The sequence below is a fragment of the Dendropsophus ebraccatus genome, chromosome 2 (assembly GCF_027789765.1).
Source record: "Dendropsophus ebraccatus isolate aDenEbr1 chromosome 2, aDenEbr1.pat, whole genome shotgun sequence".
Taxonomy (NCBI): Eukaryota; Metazoa; Chordata; class Amphibia; order Anura; family Hylidae; genus Dendropsophus; species Dendropsophus ebraccatus.
The window spans coordinates 78,221,112-78,239,034 of NC_091455.1; the positions used below are offsets into that span (position 1 = coordinate 78,221,112).

Genomic DNA, 17,923 nt, shown 5'->3' on the forward strand with positions numbered 1-17,923 from the left:
TTTGCTGTAATTCCAAATTCGTTCGCTGTAGTTTCGCATTGGTTCACTAATCATTCAATGTAATTGCACATCGTTCATTCTTTTGCTGGGATCAGATGGAGTAAAACATCATAGTAAGGATTGTTATAACGATCGTAACTAACGACTATCGTTCTGTGTAATATGGTGAACAATTTCAGGTTAATGATAAACAATCTTGTTTGCAATTGTTTATTGTTAATTGTTAATCAATAAAATTCACTTTGTCTAATAGGACTCTTACATGATGTGTCTCAGCAAGTGCAAATGAATGTAGTCTGCCATCTTATGGTAGTGTTGCTGTGATTCTTAAAGTATTTTTTATGGCCTGTTTGTTGCAATGGTGGCATCCTATTCCCAGTCAGTGAGCGCTTTTGACTGCATTGGTACGTGATTACATTTTATACACCTGTGGCAACAGGACTGAATGGTAGACACAGCTCTATTGATAGAAAAATAAATAGTGATGGGTAGTTAAATATGGTAATGCAACAATTATTGTGTAAAACATAAAAACACTAAAATGTTAATAAGGGTACAAACCCACTTGACGTATTTGCTGCGTGAATCAGTCTTAAAAATAAGCAGGCAAAACGCAGGTTGGCTTTATACAATTGTTCTGCGTTAAAATGCGCAATTGCGTATTTTTGAAGCGTGAAGCTACATGCGTTTTTCGCACAGGTTGTTAACAACTGATGCTTTGCTAACAACAAGCTTCACGCTTCAAAAATACGCGATTGCGTATTTTAACGCAGAACAATTGTATAAAGCCAACCTGCGTTTTGCCTGCTTATTTTTAAGACTGATTCACGCAGCAAAAACGTCAAGTGGGTTTGTACCCTAAGGCTGGGTTCACACTATGTATATTTGAGGCTGTATTTGTGAGGCTGTATATCAACCAAAACCAGGAGTGGATTGAAAACACAGAAAGGCTCTGTTCACATAATGTTGTAATTGAGTGGATGGCCATCATTTAATGGCAAATATTTGCTGTTATTTTAAAACAACGGCTGTGGTATTGAAATAATGGCCGTTATTTACTGTTATATGGCGGCCATCCACTCAATTTCAACATTGTGTGAACAGATCCTTTCTGTGTTTTCAATCCACTCCTGGTTTTGGTTGCTATGAGGACCTGACATGAGGACCAAATACTGCCTGAAATATACATAGTGTGAACCCAGCCTAAAAGTGATAAAAATGTATCGACACCAATGGAACCAAGAGCTGATCATGCAGAATACATGCCCTTATATAGCTCCATCAATGGAAATATGAAAATTGATAGGCCCCCAAAATATTGCACAACTAAACGGTAAAGGGAATCTATCAGCAGGTGAGAAAATCCATTTCACCACACTATAAGCCACCAATACATTATATGTAGCCTAAGTGGCACCATTAAAAATGCTAAATAAATAAAAAAAAAAACACAGCTGCAGTGTCACAGAGGCCAAGACTGGCTGTAGTGCCAAGGGCTTGAACTGTCCAGTGGTGGGGTGTGACATACACATGATTAACATCATATTTAGTCCAATTCAGTCAGCCCATAGATTACACAGCAACAAGCATTTCTACAGTGTCTACTGCATTACTAAAAGAAAGGTCTGTGAGCAGAATTTTAAATACATGTATATTAGGAATCTGTATGATTTCCTATTCGATAAAGGAATAAATAAATCTGGAATACACCTTCAAGGGCTTTTGTTGCTTAATTAGATAACACTTGAAACTGTTCAAGCAGCTGTAAAAGAAAGTACATTATATAAAATGGTCTCTTACATTCATTTTAGGAGATTTCGGGGGGTCATGCATCATAAAAAGTAAACCCATGGCCTTTTTAGTAATAATATGACCCAATTACACTGGCTTTTGTCTTCTTGATGGTCTATATGTTTAGTGAGGCAGTATCTATCCCAAATGTTTTAGAAATCTAAAAGCATTAAATGAACAGGAACATTTTTCACTAAAAAGAAATGGAGTGAATTCAGGCCAAATATAGGGTTTAGAACGCATTGTGCACTGTTAATGCAGCATGCCAGATGCTTCTATTCCCTTCTATAAAAGACTGTAAAAACTCTTCCATAAAAACGAACTTTCTGCAAATAAAAGATGAAATCCCAAAATCAGGAAACACATTGTGTAGCAAGTGCCACCATTTTATTACTTGTGTTTGCTTATGTAAATGTGTTCTTTACAGCTCTGAAGATTTTTTTTTTTTACCTTTCTATAAGCACAAACATTAATACAAATGCAGCAACATTTACGAAGAGAAAGCGCAATGTACAAACTAACATAGGCATCCCCTCAAGAATTCGTATTATGAATGATAGTGATTAAGTAATCCAGATGTATTTGGATATTGATACAGTTTTCATAATTTATACTTTTAGCTTTAATTCACAGGAATTTACAAAACATATTGCATTAAGTTTATTAACCCCTTAAGGACAGAGCCTGAAATTACCTTAAGGACCGCGCCAATTGTCACTTTTTAAAATCAAAACCTGGGAGGTGGGAGACCATACAAGAGGACAGGTATATGTTAACAATAAAATGCAAGTGCAAATATTAGGTATAAATACAGTAAATCATTCCAGCCAGGTTGTAAACCAAAATTTGTATATAAAGTGCAAGTGCTAAAGTATATAAACCACAGGCTGTATAAGCTAAATGTTCTCCATATGTAGGCACATGCACGCAAACAAAGTTACCCAGGGATGGAATCCCTAAAGCCTCAGGCCTCACACCTCACACTCCAACGTTGTTTCGCTATACCGCTTCCTCAGGGAGTATTTACTCTTTCCTTCCCCCCTTTTCTTGCGATGTTTTCAATAAAGTTTTGGGCATACATATCTAAATTCTCATGTGATTTCTTTATTGATTCTGGATGTATTCTGGAGTCTATAAGCAATAATCATCCAGAAACCTATGGTTTGGATATTGATCTTCTTGATAACAGAATCTAGAATTTATAGGTGTAGACAATTGTCACTTTTGTGTTTTCGTTTTTTCCTCCTCACCTTCTAAGACCCATTACACTTTTATTTATCCACCTACAGGGCCATGTGAGGGCTTGTTTTTTTCAGGAACAGGTGTACTTTGTAATGGAATCTTTCTATCTGCCATAAACTAAATGACGAAACCCCCAAAATATCATTTATGGGGTGAATTTGGGTCAAAAAAATTTGATTCAGCAAATTTTGGGGGGTTCAATGTTTAGGTAATGCACTTTACGGTAAAACTGGCATTTTTTTCTTCATTCTATAGGTCTGAACACAGCAATATGCATGTTTACTAGGTTTTCTAACGTTTTAATAAGTTAAAGTGTCACTGTCGTTATCACTTTTAAAAACTAAATCAACAGTGGATGTGATATAAAGCAAGTTTGCAATTTACATTCATTATTTTTTTTTAGTTATCATGGAAAATACAGCACTTCCTGTGTTCTGACAAAGAGTCTAAACACGGAAAGTCCAGTGTATCCCAGGCCATCTTAGCGCTCAAAGAGAGAAGGGAGTCATGTGATTGATTGATGGACACATTGAGCCGTGACTCTCTGTACTAGACGGAGTTCCTGTGTTTAGTCTCTTTTTTTTCAACCAGCACAAGACGAAAAATCTGCCTTCAGGAGACTGGACCTTGATTACTGGTAAGTATAGTCTTGTTTTACAGCATGATAGCAAAATAATAATAATAATAATAATAATAATTATTATTATTATTATAATTATAAAAAATGTAAATTGCAAACTTGCTTTATATCAGATCTACTGTTGATTATTTTTGAAACCTGGATGCAAATAGTCTTCTGTCAATGTCTACCTGAAATATGGGATGCATATTCATCACCCAATGGTATGTTTCCTACTGTAAGATGCTTTAACAGTTCTCTGGTGCTGCTGCCTTTAGTTGTTGCTTATTTGTGGGTCTTTGTTTCCAGTTTTGTGTTCAGCAATTTAAAGCGCATTCTCAATCACGTTGAGGACCCCAATGTATTTCACCAGTCCCCATGCTTCCCCCCCCCCCCCAGACCTGACAGCAGATCACCACAGACAAGTGACATGCTGCTAGGTCCGGGTTGAAGGGGGGCCTCTCTGTGGTGATGCACTGCCCGGTGTGTGGGGGGGGGGGAATGTGGCTGTGGGGATCCATGCAGGTGACATAAGATTCCTCTATTTCATGGAATCCACGGATGTGGCATCTATTGAATGAGTTGAAAAACACAGATCATACACTTCTTCTGAGCAGTCCATGCCCCAATCCACCTCTGCAATAGGACATGTCCTAATTTTTCATGGCACGGATTGTGGGACAGTGGACGGAACATTTCAATAGAACAATAGAGTGCAGTGGGCTCTAAAGTTGGCTGTGAGAGCCAATCCGTAATCACAGACAACTTTAAGGGACATGTGTTTAAGGCTAAATATAAAACACAATCCAGCTCTTTGCACCTGCACGTAATTCTTGCCCCGTTAGGTGCACAGAGGTTTGAGCTTACTGTAGGTACAATGGAGGAACAAAGTCCGGTACTTTTTGGAGGGGACAAATAAACATTGTCTGATTGGTCCATAGCAACCAAAGTCCAGCTTTCATTTCCCAGAGTTCATCAAGAAATTAAAGCTGAACTTTGATTGGTTGTTGTGGGCAAATCAGACAATTTACTTCTCTTTTGTCTCTTTATTTCCCTAAAGTTTACTTCTACAGCCTCCAACATGTATGCATTTGTTTTTCTACTGGTCTACCTAAATATACTGGATGTACAGTAGGTGCTATGTCAATAGGACACTATGCAATAATATTGAATGCATACAGCAGCATACATTTTTCATACATCTGAGTATCCAGTACGCCTGTGGTGTGAATAGACTCTTACACATATGGTACTCCTGCTGGCAGGATGTTCGTTTTTTCCGGTTTCTTTTCACCTGAAAAGGTTTCCAGAATGTGTTTCTGGCACATATCTCTTATTCTCAGCTTGAAGTCTATCCATTTAATAAATAGGAAATCTACTTTGTATTTAGCACCTAAATTATGAAAACAGTTACTGTACACAAAGCAGCGTGTTGCATTCTTGTCTAGATGCAAGTAACATATTTTATACAGAGTGCATTTATTTTGAGAGTTTATATTTAACCCTTAGACGACCCTGGACGTAGGGTTACGTCATGGAAGTCTGTCCCCAGACGACCCATGATGTAACCTTACCTCCTGGGTGTTTTTCCCGCTATGAAGCGCGCTCCGGAGCGGAGCGCGCTTCATAGGAGGTGGGGGCCGGCTGCAAACAGCAGCCGGGACCTCACCGGTAATGACACGCTGCAGCGATCGCGCTGCCGCGTGTCATTAACCCCTTAAACGCCGCGATCACGGCGCGACTGCGGCGTTTAAGTGTAAGTGACAGGGGGAGTCCCCTGTCACTTACCGATCGGGACCCCCGCAGTGTGACTGCGGGGGTCCCGATCGTTGAAACGGACAGCCGGAGGTCTCTCACCTGCCTCCGTGCGGTCCGATCGGCGATCTGCTACACTGAGCCTGCACAGGCAGGCTCAATGAGCAGATCGCCGAAAACACTGATCAATGCTATGCCTATGGCATAACATTCATCAGTGTAGAAATCTAAGTATTGTATGTACAAGTCCCCCAAAGGGACTTCAAAAGTGTAAAAAAAAAAAGTTCAAAACACTAACACACTACCCCAAAGCCCCTCCCCCAATAAAAGTCTAAATCACCCCCCTTTCCCATTATATAAATAAAACATATAAAAATGAATAAATAGATAAACATATAATATACCGTAGCGTGCGGAATTGTCCGATCTATTAAAATATAACAAGCGTCATTGTGACCGGTAAACTGCGTACACGAAAAGAGGGGAAAAAATGCGCAGATTACCGATTTTATGTTACATTATATATTTAAAAAAATCAATAAAAAGTGATCAAAACGTCCGATCTTCACAAATATGGTATTAATAAAAACTAGAGATCATGGCGGAAAAAATGACACCCCATACAGCCCCGTAGGTGAAAAAATAAAACCGTTATAAGCGTCACAATAAGCCCATTTTATTAATATTTAATTGGCAAAAAAAAGGATTTCATAAAAAAAAATATATATAACATTAGAGAATCTGTGTAACCTGCATATGGTTGTGTTCGGGCTGACCTATAGAATAATAGTGTCATGTCGCTGTTACCATATAGTGCATTACGTAGACACAGGAACCCCCCAAACATTACCATATTGCATTCTTTTTTACGATTTCACCTATTTATATCTTCATAAATAATATATTTGGAATTCCATCATACATGTTATGGTAAAATGAATGACGCCATTACACAGTACAACTATTCCTGTAAAAAACAAGCACTTACATGGCTTGTAGATAGAAAACTGAGAGTGCTAGAGCTCTTAGAAGGGGAGGAGGGAAAAACGGAAACACTAAGATCAAAATTTGCGCGGTCCACTGGGTCATTTTGGGCCTGGTCCTCAAAGGGTTAAAGAAGATGTGTTAGAAAAAACAACATAAATTAGAACATGGGTAGATAGAGGTAGTCATCATGAGTGCCTGCATACCTTTATTATCTCCATAGTTCCTTCCTATAGTGAGATATAAACCTTGCTACTAATACGTAAATGAGGCATAAAAGCCCAGGGGGGGATTCTCCAGCTTGGCAAGAGCCTGGATATGTCCAGCATATTAAAGCTCCCTATTCTGTCATTTATTTCCTTGTTATCCAATACATGTCAATAAAATGGGGCGAGCAGATACAAGCGGGTACAGAGGCAGTGAAGAGAGGACATGGGCTGGACTTACCTGGGTTTTTACCAGGCTAGAAACAGCCCCTGGACTTTTGAGCCACGTTTACATATTAACATAAAGGTTTATAGCTCAGCACTGTAAAGAACTATGTAGATTAAAGAAAACAAAAATGTTTGTCCAAAATCCAGATGTGAAGTTATAAATAGTCATATGCTTAATTGCACCCCTGTTTTTCTGCTAACAGGTCTGTTTTAACCCCTTACTGTATGCCCTATCAGGACATACAGGCGTCACAGAGAAATGTTCAATATACAACATTTTCCTCTGAGACCATAAAGCTCAAGTGGACAAAATAATTTTCACAGATCGTACATTTACCATAAGACCATATTCTATATTTTGTGGCCTGTAGATCTGGTACCTATTTCAATAAAGCATAAATAAATCTTAAAGGAATTCTAAAGCCATAATAACTTTCCATTGATTCCTAAAATGTTATCTACAAGGTATAACCAGTGCTCCTCCCTTTACTACCATCTATTAAAAAGAATAGTGTTAAACCACTAGTGTATTATGCAAACTCTTAGACTGCACCTGGTTAGGAGGCAAGAAAAGAAATCCTTAGTGAGGATGAGAACATGTACAATCTTCTAGAAAGCGGATGAAAGGATAAAGTGGTCTTAGACCCTGCTGCAATTAGGTGACCTGTCAATGCTGCAAAAATCCTTTAAACATTGCCCAAAAATATCTCAAAATACATCTTTATATTAAAATATTATAAACCTGCAATAACCCGAGCAGTCACTTTCACCCTAAATATCTCCAAATAATTTGTTTATTTCCTATTTATTTCGCTCTGCATCTTGTTAACGTCTTGGCATTGCACTATATAAGAAGTGTCAGCAGATAATTATGCATTCCTCCTTTAAAGCCTTTTAAGCCACTTTTCCAAATAGAACACCGCTATTCCTCACATATACACAAAGTTGACTTAATGTCTCCGGATTCTGTCACTTAAAGACTTGTGACTCGAGAGAGATGAGGGATTATATTCATTTGCATTTAAAATATGGAATAGTAATGATTGTGCCCAGGAGTTTGAGAAATCAGCCTCTGCTAAGACAGGGAAATATGAAGTGTAGAACCATTATTTAACCTGCCTGTTCAGTAAATGTTCTGGGCTGACATGTGGTGGCTTACATCTTGTGCTGATATCATTTTGCCTGTTGTTTTTTTTTTTTTTTTTTTTTAACTATTAACCAATAAAGCCCTGTATGTATTTTATAACCTATTATTTCTGTTGCATGTTGTTTTTTAGCTACAGACTAGTTTGACAGAACCAATGTCATTGTCCAAGTCCATATCCCTTCCTCGGAGCGCGTACTGGCATCATATCACCAGACAAAATAGCGTCGGTGAAATCTACAGCTTACAAGGCAAGTGGTTTCACAATCAAACTTTGTGCCTTTTAGTTTATTTCCTGCTGAGAAAGTCTCGTTTAAATTGCCTTTTTCTTTGGGTTGCATGTCTGCCTTTCTTTTCCATTTATCAGCTGTCATAAACCTCTGTGGGAACTCTGATTCTTAAAATTGGCATTTTTGTTATCATTTTAGTAAATGATGGTAAATCACTGTGTATTCCGCTCAGGCAATTTAGAGGTGACTTTTTGAACTTTACAATGCAAATTGCTATCATCAAACCCTATCTGTTTCTATCATGCTTTTATTCTGCACCCCTTGATGAGATCTTTAGATGTTTCAAAATGGGATATTCTGATTTCCATAAAGTGGACAAATGTCGTTTAACGGTTATTTGTTGGCCCTTTGCCCTTAATGGCAGGCGACTAATGTGTAACTGTTTTCTTTCTTACAAGCCACGCAGCAACTGGCTGATAGAATTCCTTTTCCTTTGTGTCCTTAATATATTGTCCTTACTTTTTACTGGCTTTATAGAAAGCATAGTAGATAATATATAATATAATCAATCTTCTGTAACTTATGCCCATCACATGCAGTTTTTTTTCTATGGACAATCCACACATGCAACCCCTTTTTTAAACCATATCTGTCAGCTCATTTTGACCAAATGGTAGATTCCCTACCATAGGATGGGTGTACAATCAGTACCACCTCACACTTGCAGATAAAGCAAAGCCCATTGTCTGAGTGGCTTAAGTGTCAAAGAGGTGGGGCAAAACAAAACATATTCAGCAGCATTAATGGTCTCCCGACTCCCAATTACCATCATGCTCTGCATAATTGACATACAGGGCTTGGCTTACACTGCTGAGCCCTGTCTTCAGATCACATGCCTGCTGTGGGCAAAGAACTCAGTACACTGATGTGTGGGCAAAGAGCTTTTTATAAGTCATCACTTTACATGCAAGTGTGGCAGTAGTGTTTCTTATTCTCATTCTGTAGTAGTAATAATAATAATAATAATAATAATAATTTTTCTTTATATAGCCAACATCAACAGATTCCGCAGCACTTTACAAGTCTGGGCGTACATATATAGACAAAAATCAGACATTAAAGAGATATACATGTAATTATCATTATTATTATTATTATTATTATTACATGCGGAGTGAGAGCTGTGCTCACAAGAGCTTACAAACTATGAGCAGAGGTTGGAGACAAAAGGCAAAGGGGCAAAAGCATTTCATTGTTACTATGTTACTGCTGTCTATAGAACAGAACATGCATCTCATTAGGTCAAACTGAGCTGACAGATTCTCTTTAAGGGTGCCTTCACACGTACCGTACCGCTGCGTATTTATCGCTGAATTTTTATCGCTGAGTGTTTGGTGCAATTTTTACATGCAAGTTTTGATTTTCACATGAAAAATCATGTGAAAATCAAAACTCGCATGTAAAAATCACACCAAACACGCAGCGATAAAAACGCAGCGTTAAATACGCAGCGATACGGTACGTGTGAAGCTACCATAAAAGATATTTACACAGTTTTTTTTTTTTACATGCATATACAAATTATGTGTTTTAGATGCTTTATTTGCAATGCTGTTGAAAGAAAGCATGCGGCTGTAATAAAATAACTCTTTGAGAAATTGCAACCAGCTTGGAAGTAAAATATTCTTGATTAGTACTGGCATACGCAGTCATAATAGTGTGCCTACCTAAGCTTATATACTTGTGTTTTGTGCTTCCAATCCCAGATTGGAAGCACAATCCTGGAGATTTTAAAAATGTATTAGTAAATGTATCTGGCAAGAAGGTATCCATAAAGTTAATAGTGCCAGTAAGTATCAACATAAAAAGTATGGAGGACTTGAAGACTCTAATGTGTCTATGTACAGTATAATCAGGCAACCCAGGCAGCACAGCTAGCCCCCTACCATGTTACTATTTGAACTCCTCTATCACTCAGAAGTACCATCAAATTTTGTTAGACAAACTTTTATGGTTTCTCTCGTCTAAATAACCATTTTTATTAACCAAGTTGATACATGCTTCTTTCCCAATTTAGGAGTTGTTCAATTGATTGATTACTTCTGGTCTCTGACCCCTATATGTGAAAATATACCCTTCTTTCTGGGAGTGGAATACCCCCATTTGTTTAAGGCCAGGTCATTACTGAGAATATTAAAACAACACTACACAATGACCGTATAACTGATTATCCCTTCTTTGACTGATTTATTTACCTAGTAGAAAACATTTCCATCTTATTTTATGAAAACCATTCTGAGGCAACATTCACAAATTGAAAGACAATAATATTTCACACTTGCCCCTACATCTCTTTACAGGTGTGCTTTTCAGTATCATTTACAATAGTTAGTAGTTGAGGTTAACCTACAGATATTTGCTTTCTTACCTTTCCACATTGCTCATCACAACCCAAAATGCGTCATGAGATTACTAGCTTATTAAAATGTAAATTTGCAATGCTCTGTCATGAGTTGTGTGGCCACCTAGTGGTTGTAATGTGTGTTACAGTCTGTTGAAGTTTTTTTTTTTTTTTTTTTTTTTGCATGTGGCAATATTTTGTTTTATTTCTATACAGAAAATTGGATTTTTTTTTTCTGCACCGAAAATCCACTGCTATTTATAGTACAATGAATATCAATATTCCCATTCATGTAGAAATAATGTGAAATTTAGGGCATGTTACAGATGTGTTGCATATTTTCAAAAGGTTTTCATACCAATGTATGACTGTGTTCCCAAAATGTCTTTTTTTTGGCTGTTTTACATCTGCCTTTTTGGACAGAAGTCATTTTGGCTGTAATGTGCAAATCTCAGGTGTATTTTGGCATCAAAATGATGGCTGTCCAAAAAGATGACCACAAAATGGCCAGAGAAAGACGTTGTGGGAACATAGTGGGAAATTTATCAAACTAGTGTAAAGTGAAACTGGCTCATGTGCCCCTAGCATCCAATCAGATTCCACCTTTCATTCCATAAGGTGCACCTGATTGGGGGGGGGGGTAGTTTTCTACAAGGTTCATCATATGCTGCATAGTGCATAGTCCCTTCTATGATTTTGCAACACAATTGATCCCTTTCTGACTTATTTTAATATATGAGTGTGTACACACACACATTAACTCACAATTGTATTGTAAAGACTCTTCTTGCTTTGTGTATATTTCTGATAAATGTAAAACCTACAGTTATCCATACAATCTTATGTTACAAAGAAATACTTTTGTTTGAATATATCAGTGTAGGCATTATAATGTAAAAATGCCCCAGTATTCTCCATAACAAAAGAATATATTGTAAATATCAGTTACGTGTATAATCAGAGCAATAGAGACAGCTGGCTGGCACCTACTCACTCCAAGCAATCGGCAAAACACATAATGCTGGTAGCTACGGAACAACACCTAATAAGCACCTAAAAACAGGGGTGCACCTCTCAGAAATTGCAAGACACAGAACAAACTTCCAAAGAGTAAAGGAATGGAGAGGGCACTCACCATAAAAATCTTCTTTATTCAGTCCAAAATATAAAATTCATGCAGAGTGTGTAGCAGTCGGCGGGGACGCCATACAATCACAGAAAGGGTGTGACAGCCGTTTCACGCGCGCATGCGCGCATCATCAGATGATGCGCGCATGCGCGCGTGAAACGGCTGTCACACCCTTTCTGTGATTGTATGGCGTCCCCGCCGACTGCTACACACTCTGCATGAATTTTATATTTTGGACTGAATAAAGAAGATTTTTATGGTGAGTGCCCTCTCCATTCCTTTACTCTTTGGAAGTAGTTACGTGTATAATGTTTCCAAATGTTATGTTTTCCTTTCTAATGTGGAGGCTTTTTCTTGTAGTTATTCTTTAGACTCTTTATTTCATTCTCATTTTTATTTATAACAGAAGCCAAAACTTTTTGCCAGTTCCATAACACAAAAGACAAGGTACCCATTGTTTTGAAATGTAATATACTGAAGCACCTTACTATTATTCTCATTTGAAACAATGGACTGCGACTAAGGCTTCAAATAGCGCCTTACTCACCAATGTGTACGTAGGCTAAATAAATCTAAGGCTATGTTTCGCTGGAACATAAAACAACTATTTTACAGATCAAAAAATACTGTATAGGATCATGGCCTTGTACTTTTTTCCAATTGCTGAACATTCCTCAGGGTTGCTTACTGTGTATCTCCATATATTAGCACAGCTTCTGTGATATCACGAAATGTATTAATAATGACTGCAAGGTTAGCCAGTAAAACCAACGGAGATGATCTGGGAATGCTCGAAATTCTTAATCACTGATAACCAGTCCTCGGAGAAGCTAGCTGGAAGTTAAAAAGCCTGGTGCTTTACAAATATAATTACAAGTATCTACTTTATAATTAGTTTTCTCTTCCTATTTTGCTTTGCTGTTACGTTGAGGCCATAGGGCATACTTTTAGTAGAATCAGGAAAATGGTTCATCTACGGCTAGATTACCACTCTACGTTTTATATTTTATTTCTTTATTTATCAACCATTATTTAATAATGGAGCAAATACCAAATAAAATAAAATAATTCCAAGTAAAACATGAAATCTCAATCCAGATATTGCTCTGGTTAAATTCCAGTTTATATCGCAAAACGTTATAAATACAAACATAACGCTCTCTCTCTCCTTCTGCGACTTCCTATAAGGAAGAACAGGACAAATACCATGGACAATTGAACGCATATCTAAATTTTCACATGGGCGGGCACAGTCATTTTTAGTTTTCTGTTCACAGCAGAAAGGTTTTGTCCAGAACAACCAGCATTGAAATGTGCATATTTAAGAACATCTGCTAATGTCTGACTGACAATAAAGGAGCTTTGCATAAAACTTGTGTTGCATGGAAAATCTAATGAATAAACTAGCGAAAAATACTTTCAAATGTTAGGTTCTGATTACAGTTGACTGATTACAATGGACAATGGAAACAGCAAAAACCAAGAAAAAGAACAAGAGGAAAAATTATTTGCATAAATCTATCTGTTTTGCTTTTTTCTTTTTCATCAAGAATCTGCGATCTTCCTTATTTGTGCTTATAACCATAATCCTACTTTTTAGGTGTACACTTTCTAAAAAATGTGTTTCTTATCTCTCATATTCAACACAGTCAGCAGTCATTCTCTCTGATGTAAGATTTAGACTATGTTCACACAGCGTATTCTTTTTTTTTAAAAGAACGGCCATAGTTGCCGATTATAACAACGGCCATCCTTGTAAAAAAACCTACACTGTGTTGAATCCTATGGGGAACAGTAGCCGCTGTGCACACAATGTATTGAACAACAGCCGCTGTTCCCTTACAGCCGTGGAAATAATTGACATGTCAATTATTTCCGGCCGGCAGACTGTGTACAATGCCATTGTTCACAGTCTGTTCACACAATATATAGCCATTCTCACGGCCATACATTGTATGGAGGTAAATAGTGCCTGCAATTCTTATTATTCTTTCAGTAATGTTCTTGCAGCCAATATGGCAGTATCAGCCGCAGGAACATGTAATAATGCATCCGGTACTGCGCTGTAATTGAACAGCCGTTGTATTACTGTGTGTGGACATTGCCTTAGATTGAATTATTTGATGAGATGTTATGTGTGGATCTAAAAGGTCCTCAAGTAGGAGCTATTTTTTATTTATTTTTTTATACCAGTTCTTCTGGCTAGGAGAGGGATCTTTAATGGAAGCGATGTCCTTCAATTATGTCCGAGGACCTAATAAAAACGATGGGTCCTTTAACATGGCCCATGCAAGGATGCAATCGAGCACCGATCAGCGAGATTGACACTTGTTTGCAGTGCCTCTACAAGGCACAATTAATTGTACCAGGCCACATGAATTTACACATGTGCTGCTGATAGCTATAGATTTTATCACCCACACAAAAGGGATTTCCTGCTCCTTGGCTGATTGCTGACACCTTCATCAGCTGAAGCAGAATACACCTATATAACCCTACCCATAAATACACCCTACATGTACAATATCATCTTTATTAATAGTTTAGGGGTCTGAGGTGGGGTCCTGGACTTCTGCCATAGCTCGCTCTGCTCTGACCACTCAGGGATTTGTAATTTCTGGCTTGTGTTTGTTGAATTTTCTTTGTCTGTTATCCATGGCTTATTTTCTTGTTGCATCTTAGCAGTAACCTCTACTACCTTGTTTGACCATTATATTTCCAGTGTACTAGGAGATAATACCTGGCTGTTATACATATGTTTACATATTTATAGGTACTTTATATTACTGCATATGTAGTAGCAGATGTTACGGAACGTCAACCTCTATTGTCTTTAATAGTTGTTTCTTTCCATTCTAACGTGGACAGTTTAGTTATTAATAGAGATGATAATAAACATATTGTACTTGTGTGATTCTATGGTAATAAAAAAACACAGATGGCCGCACATCTATAGACTTATCACTAATCTTCTGCTTCTTGGCACAATACTTACGTACATCAGGCGTACCTATAGGTGTATGATTCGTTTGGGTCCCAAATAAAAAATGGCGTAGCACCATGGGGCGACCACCACTGCCACAACAACACTGAGGAGGAAGTGACCCAGTTAACTAGCAACCCCAATGCTATCAGACATAGGGTCTGGGCCCCTCCACCCCACAGACACTGCACTGCTGTAATAATGGCCATCATACCACACAAAGGAAAATCCAATGAAAAAATTCACCCTGTGCTTTCAACGAAAAGATTGAAGGAAGAGAGATACTAACCCTATACACTTACTAGTTAAAACCTAATGGGTGCAGAGGAGTGCTAGACAAGGCAAAAACAAAGAAACCAAAATTAGTCAGTGTCCTGCGGCGACCACCACTGCCACAACAAAAGCGTCTGTGGAGGGAATGACCCAGTTGCCTAGCAACCACAATGCTGAGAGATGTAGCCCTCCTGGCCCCACTACCCCACAAAAAATGTGCTGCCATAATAACGGCCATCACATGGCACCATACCATACAAAGGAGATGCTGGACCATTTTTTGATTAGGGTCCCATACAAAAATTAGGAACCATGAAGTGGTGTGTGGGCTTATAGACTTTCATCAAATTGTAAACTTATTCCTGATGTTGGTAAGTACTGTGCTGAGAAGTAAAGGATCGATAATACGTTTATGGATGTGCAGACATGTTTGTTTTTTCTCCCCATAGATTTACTTGGTATATTCTGCTCATTCACTAAATGGCAACTGATGGATACTTTCAGTCAACAATTGGTTACAACTTCTTATATGTCTGTCCACTTCCTCCTATTTCATATGGTAAGAGCTTACTGTAGGATACCCCAAATCTAATGGGTAACACCTCTAGTTAACTCCTATATACAGAAAAGCTTTTACGTCTGCCTCCAATATTTTAAAGTTTATGCAATAGTATAAAAATAAAGGCAGCAAGTAATCCTAAACATAATAATAGTCAAAACAAAGGAACAAACATCATCATATTCTGATGAATCATAAATGTTTCCTACTTGTTTCTTGGAAATCCATTTTACCAGTAAAGAAAAGCAGCTCACATTGTCCCATTATTTTCCTGGAATCCTTCATGCTATTTGAAGCAACAGCTCTCACTTATGATTATTGATGTTTCTGTTTTTAACCTTTGTTGCCCTATTTTCTAAGTAAAGAACAGTAGCTGAACCTAAACTTTATGCTACTCTTGGTAAATCCTTTTAGATCCCATCCATGTTTTTGAGACACAATGGGAGGGCAACTTCAGGAAACCTCTGTATCTGGGTGTTGTTAGAATGTATAGACATATGACCACAGTGTGACACTGCAGGCAAGAGCAGATTATAATGTGAACTGTACTGCAAGTGTTAAGCAGCAACCTTTAAGACATATTGTTCATCAATTTCTAGTCTAGGTATGTATGGGATAAAATTCATACATTTTGAACTATCTTGGGCACCAATAAAAAAAGTGCTGAGTCATGGAATGAAGCACGCTGTTAAGCACTTCTCCTGGATATATCTGGGTGGTGGGGATCTCAGCGCTAACACCCCAACTGATCAAAAGTTTGACTGTGCGACATGTCAAAAGTTTTTTTGTTTTTTTTTAAATGACTGTAATTAAATGAACTAATAAATTAATTATTGGCTTCGACTAGTGAGAATTTCCATAGTCACCTCCTCTTACAAACTTTTCAAACCTCTGACAATTTGCATTGGAACACACCAACTTTTGAGAATTATAGCGGCACTCTGTTTATAAGTATACTGTAGACAGCACCATAAGGCTTACAGTTGCCTGCCAAAACAATCGAGATCTATTTTGTAAGAATGTAACAATCAGGCTTGCCTATACAATGTGAGTATTCTTTGTCCCACAAGGAAGCGAGAAGAATTCTTAGAAAATAATTCCTTAGAAAAGTAGAAAAATACTGTGCTTGAGATAGAAAAAAAATAACAAATTTTGAAATTAAAAACAAACAAAAATGGCAAGAATAGGAAGAGAAGAAGAATAAACTAAGCTGGTAAAACTCACTAAATGTCTTATGGAGGCGCTTTATGTGCCTTTGGTTGAAATTGTGAAACACGCACACATATATTCTATTTTACATGACATCCTTCATTATATATCGGGGTCATAGTTTATTGTTTGAACTATCTATCTGTGTTATAAGAAGGATGACATAATAGAAATTCATAAGAATGGCCATGGGTCACCAAGACATGAATAATCATAGAGCACCTAAAAACCCAGTTTAATATGTCACCTTCTTGGAAAGTATGCATTTATTGAAAACTTGTTATGCAGTGACCTTTATGTCTGGAAGTGTTCAAAGTATTCTAAGGCTACTCCATAAGCAGGTAGAAGCAGTTCCCAGTAAAACCCTTTGAAAACACCATGAAGTGTAAAATGTACTTTTGTTCCTTCCAATTGCAATTTGAATTTAGAATTTTTTTAATACTTGCATTGTCTCTCCAGACATCACATTAAAGGGGTTGGCCACTTTATAGTGAAATTGCTCAGTGTACAGTATTAGTAGGTGTACTCACTGCTCTTACTGACAGCAGCTCCCTGTGTACCTCATAGAGCTAAAATCAGGCTCCCCTCCTCCAGGCTAAGCTGTCCTGCTCTGTGGTGTTTTGGTCCATAAGATTGCTGACATGAAGGAGCATGTGACCAAGCCCCGCCCCCTGTGTCCACCACTGAGCCTGTATATGTCTATGGAGAACACAGTGGACAGGGCCTGGTCACATGCTCCTCCATGTCAGCCATTTTGTGGACTGAAACAAAACAGAGCAGGGCATACCAGCCTGGTGAAGGGGAGTCTGATATTAGCTCTATGAGGTACACAGGGAGCTGCTGTCAGTATATACATTGAGCACACTTACTAATACTTTGTACTGACCTATTTTACTATAAAGTGGCCAACCCCTTTAAGTATGACCAAATGAAATTGAAAGAAAATGTATCATTTATACTTCAATAGGGTTTTCCTAAAATTGATCATGGTCCAGCAGCCTGACATATGATTGTGTTGTGTGGCAACATATAAAAGGTAGCATACAAATGTATAGAAAATGCATATACAGTACACTATAAAAGAAAAATGGATACATAATGACATATTCAGAAAGTACAAACATATAAAAAGTAGCATACAAATGTATAAAAAATGCATATACAGTACGC

The 17,923-nt window shown here is 37.7% G+C and overlaps 1 protein-coding gene across 3 annotated transcripts in view; it reads left to right on the forward strand.

Moving 5' to 3' along the window:
* The window catches only part of DOK6 (docking protein 6), a 310,121-nt gene that overhangs the window by 233,499 nt on the left and 58,699 nt on the right, over positions 1–17,923 (forward strand). Inside the window, exons 1-2 of one of the 3 annotated variants that reach the window (XR_011361866.1) lie at positions 15,154–15,356; positions 15,435–15,544. Coding sequence is in view for 1 of the 3 variants with exons in the window: in XM_069960119.1 (XP_069816220.1) it covers positions 8,103–8,220 (118 nt within the window). In the remaining 2 variants the exon portion in view is untranslated. Of the gene's footprint in view, positions 1–8,102; positions 8,221–15,153; positions 15,357–15,434; positions 15,545–17,923 lie in introns of those variants that run through there. The other 2 variants (XM_069960119.1, XR_011361867.1) reach the window with 2 other exon arrangements.